Below are 5,000 nucleotides of genomic sequence, written 5' to 3'. Positions count from 1 at the left end.
CACAAGTGTGTGTGTGTGTGTGTGTGTGTGTGTGTGTGTGTGTGTGTGTGTGTGTGTGTGTGTGTGTGTGTGTGTGTGGTGGTGGTGGTGGTGGTGGTGGTGGTGTGTGTGTGTGTGTGTGTGTGTGGGGGGGGGGGGGGGGATCTTTGAAAACATGCACCCATCTTTCTCAGGCTTGTCCCGCTACGTAAATCTCCATGGCAACCTCAGTAGGTCAGCCAATCAAAAGTGAAGGAGGAGTTTGACCATGTGAGTCGGACGTGTGGGGATCTGGTGCAGAGCGTGAAGCACATGCACACATCACACATCACACACACACACACACACACACACACACACACACACACACACACACACACACACACACACACACACACACACACACAGAGTGCAAAAAACTTCCTGACCTTTGTTTTTTTTTTGCTTAGGAGAAGAAAAAAGTACAAAATAAAGAGTAAAGCGCCAGATGATGATGTCACTTCCTGTTATTCACTTGATACACTCAAATGTTCATTGCATCTTCATTAATTATTCATCCACATCCATTTCTCGTGCTGCATTCCATAAATCATTTACACTAAGTGATGGCAACAAGCAGAGATGCGTGTGTGTGTGTGTGTGTGTGTGTGTGTGTGTGTGTATGGAGACACCTGACTAGCAAAATGTGGTTCTTCTCCAAACTGTTAGAACAAAGTTGGTGACTGTGGCAGTGGTGAGCGAGTGAAGGCCGGAGCCGGGTAAGAAACACAGAACAGGGACGGGACGAGGGGTAAGAAACACCTGCAGCTGATGAGACTTACTAGTGCGCTCTGGTTCAGTTCGGCGACACCAAGTAAAAGGAGAGCGCCGCCAACCTCTGGGAGACACCAACCTCTGGGAGACACCAACCTCTGGGAGACAACAACCTCTGGGAGACACCAACCTCCGGGAGACACCAACCTCTGGGAGACAACAACCTCTGGGAGACACCAACCTAAGCTACGCTAATTTCTTTCTCTCTCATCCTAAGGTTGCTCCAGCCCCAGTCACATCCCACTTCATGAAGATTGTGGACCTTTAAAGAAGTAGATGCCTCCAAACATCCCGAACCATCTAGAGACGTACCAGTGCCAAATGGATCCCACTTCATGTGGAGTTTAGACACTGGACCTCTTTGAGTGTTTAAAGACTCTGTCATGGAGAAGCTGGTGTTGGATCTGTGATGATCTCAGATGTTTAGTTATTTTATGAGTTGCTCAGTAACTCCTGGTTCTATAACTATAATGACTGTATAAGACTGTAAAAAGATCATCACTCATAATCACACACTCCAGTGCTCATGTTAGTTCTCACTCTCCAGTGTTCTGTAGTGTTTAAAGACTATAATCACACTCTTGATGTCACCTAAATGAGGACCACCGGGAAACACCAACCTCCGGGAAACACCAACCTCTGGGAGACACCTGGGAGACTCCAACCTCCGGGAGACTCCAACCTGCCGGAGAGCGCCACCAAGCAGAGACGTGCCGGCTGGCAATTTCACTCGTAAAGATTTGCTTTCCATGGTTTGGAAGATGTGGAGGATATTCATATAGAGACATAGATATATAGAGCTCCAACCCTATTGAATGATAAATGTTCACCCCAGATCACCTCACCTCACCTACATCAGTACCTGACTTTACTAACACCCTTGAGGCTGAATGAATCTCCACAAAATCTAGAGGAACATCTTCTCAGAAGAGTGGAGTTTATTATAACAGCAAATGGAGACTATATGTAAAATGTTCGGAAATCATCTCAAACCTTTAGCCAGATGTTGTGTATATGTATATAAATGTGTCTTTTCAAAAAGCAGACCCCCCCCCCCCCCACCCCCTCCACACACACACACACACACACACACACACACACACACACACACACACACACACACAGGCTCTGTTAAATCATTCCTTGTTTAAAACGACAGTCTCTATATTACAGCACTAAACCCCCTGAATCGCGTCCTAACGTCCCATTTGTTGAAGAAATGCTGATGAAATATTCACACCTCACAGAGCAGAAAATCCCTCCATCCCTCCCTCTCCATCCATCTATCCATCTGTCCATCTTCACATCTCCGTGCTGCTCTAACCACAGGCTAAAGCTTCCCCTGAGACCAGCCGTAAAAATAATTGACCAGATCCTCACATGTGCTTCCACAGAGACATGTCTCCTCATCGGCCTCCAGCATCAGAACCACACATGAGCAGAGGTCAGAGTTTTACCTCAAAACCTCACAGAACCACACAGGAACCCAGGTCAGATCCAGCCTCACCTAGACTCTTTTCCTGAATGCATTTCAAAGTGAAATAAAAGATGAGAATGAAAAACTCTGAAAGGAGATGTTTGTTCAACTCATGCAAGGAGTCTTTAGTGTCTCCAGTGAAATCTTCAGGACAGAGGGGGTTTTACTTCTCCAATACTTTTTCTGTAATTTAACAAAATAAAACCACAGGCAATAAAATACTGCGTTCTTCTGTCGTGCGTCTCTCACTGAGTACATCACAAAACAAGAAAAATAAATAAAACCCACGCTTGTGGTCTCTGTTTCCTAGTTTTATTGTTTCAGATGCAGAAAAAATACACGTGCATGCAGAATAATGGCATAAATAACAATTAAAAACAAGAAAAATCAAATATACAGCAGAGAAAAGCATTTAGAGGTTTATAATTATTGTCATTACTTATTATTATTCATTGTTATTTACTCATTATTGGAGTGTCTCCAGCTTTTACTGCCCCCTGCTGGTGGTCTATGTACAGTTCACAGAGTTTTCCCGAATTTATCCCGAATATTGGAATTATTCATAAAAAAATTATAATCATAATAATAATATTTTTTTTAAAGAAAGCATTAGTGGTTTTTTAAAATAAGTGTGTATATTTTGCAGCAGGGAGGCAGGTAAAAAACGTATAACGCGTATAAAGCTTTATACAGTAATTTAGAAAATATTGATATCTTTTCATTTATATATAAAACATACAAATAGAGAAAAAAGAGTATAATACACAGTACTAGAGCAAGTGACATATAAACACACTAAATCCTCTTTACTAGCATATGAAAAAATTATATTTGTGAAGTTAAAAAGTTTTTCAAAAATGACAGATCCTGGATACTTGAAATGTTTCACATTTTGTAAAAATAATGAATTATTTCTGATTTTTTATACAGGATTTGGCCAAAAACGTAGAGCACTTGTTGTAAGTTTGTTTGTAAGCTTTTAGCACCGTTTGTTTATATAAAGATTACAAAATTAAATCTATAGTTGACTGACATAAATGCCAGGCATATATTTGTAAACACACACACACACACACACACACACACACACACACACACACACACACACACACACACACACACACACACACACACACACACACACACGATATTGTGTGTAATTCTAGGTAAATTCTTTGGTATTAAAATAATAATATTTAGTTGCAGTCTGGGATTTTAGCACCCTCTGTTGTATAAAATGTGAAATGCAATAAAAAACATTGACCAAAGTTTTATAATAGTTTTGTAGTTTAACGACAAATGTTTGTCATATGTACACCTTGTCTATATATACTGACTTGTAGGCGGAGCTAACTGTTCCTGGGTTTAAGACTGTTTTGAAAATGACACACCGCATCTTTAATGCTGCTGTTACTGTGCATCCCTAAAGACCAACACACACACACACACACACACACACACACACACACACACACACACACACACACACACACACACACACACACAAAATCAATTCCTAATGAAACACAATGTTAAAAGATGTTATGTTTAAACTGTAGGTCATGTGAGCGTGATGTCTCAACCAATCAGAGTCCGTCATTTCGGTGGACATCTGACCAAGCCACATGAAGATCAGCTTCACAAGCATCTGAAATCTCAAGGCACTTTAGATTAAAAAAACCCCACCACAGCTGTAGGAAAACCTTTGCACTGCACATGCGATCACGACGTGGGTCACGTAATCCAGCAACACCAAAATCACTGGGTAAAGTCTTTAAGGCACACACACACACACACACACACACACACACACACACACACACACACACACACACACACACACGCGTCTAAATCATAAACTGCGTGTATCCCTCGGCTCCTGTGACGATGACGTCCATCCAGATCCGCATGGCCTCGGGGGACGGAGCCACCATGTAGTACACGCGATCGTGAGTCTTCACGCTAAACGTTAAGGACGTATTCGGACTCTGAGGAGAAGAAATGCAGAAATGACACACTGCTGCCCCCGTGTGGTGGAAGAGTGTACAGAAACTAAACAAAAAATACAAAACTTTAATGATTAAGTTTAAATAAGTTCAGGAGAAGAATCTACCTTGTGTGCGTTCTTTAAATGATCGTAATAAACCTCCTCTATGGCCTGGAAGTAGATCACTCCTTTCAGCTTTGCCTCGTGTTTATCTGTTGCCATGGTAACAAATACAATATATCAAGTTTGATGGGACTCAGGACAACACACGTGTGCGTACGTCTGTGTGTGTGTGTTTGTGTGTGTGTGTCTGTGTGTGTGTGTGTGTGTGTGTGTGTGTGTTTGTGTGTACGTGTGTGTGTGTGTGTATAAGTGTACCCATCAGCACAGGCGCGCATTCTGACCTGCGTAGTACGACAGCGTCCTGCGGTTGCGGTCGAAGACGAACCAGCGCTTCTTCCACGTCTTGATCTTTCCTCCCATCTTGATGAGGAATCCGCGGCACGTCTTCTCCATGATGGAGATGTGGTAGCACGTCTCGATGTTGTGTCCGGCCGACTCGATGTGGCTGCGCAGGTCGAAGTCGTCCTTCCTCACGGGCAGGTACCGGGTCAGAGGACGTGACTGTTAGCAGGGGCTAAAGGTCAACGTCCAGCTCAGCATCACACGTTTATTTTACAAAGAGCCTTTCAGAATTACCCCATGAATTACCCACCACACCTCCGTTCGTTACCCATGATATAG

At 42.9% G+C, this 5,000-nt stretch overlaps 1 protein-coding gene across 9 annotated transcripts in view; it reads right to left on the bottom strand.

The window, feature by feature from the left end:
* Window positions 1–2,565: 2,565 nt before the first annotated feature.
* phldb2b (pleckstrin homology-like domain, family B, member 2b) overlaps window positions 2,566–5,000 on the bottom strand; it is a 42,440-nt gene continuing 40,005 nt past the window's right edge. For all 9 annotated transcript variants that reach the window (XM_083530344.1, XM_083530347.1, XM_083530346.1 and 6 more), the window contains 3 exons: window positions 4,661–4,880; window positions 4,383–4,468; window positions 2,566–4,257 (listed from right to left, as the gene is read on the bottom strand). In XM_083530344.1, coding sequence (XP_083386470.1) covers window positions 4,117–4,257; window positions 4,383–4,468; window positions 4,661–4,880 — 447 coding nt within the window. In that variant the 3' untranslated portion in view covers window positions 2,566–4,116. The remainder of the gene's footprint in view (window positions 4,258–4,382; window positions 4,469–4,660; window positions 4,881–5,000) is intronic.

The sequence above is a fragment of the Silurus aristotelis genome (assembly GCF_946808225.1).
Source record: "Silurus aristotelis genome assembly, chromosome: 25".
Classification (NCBI taxonomy): Eukaryota; Metazoa; Chordata; class Actinopteri; order Siluriformes; family Siluridae; genus Silurus; species Silurus aristotelis.
This window is presented reverse-complemented; position numbering and strand designations above follow the sequence as displayed.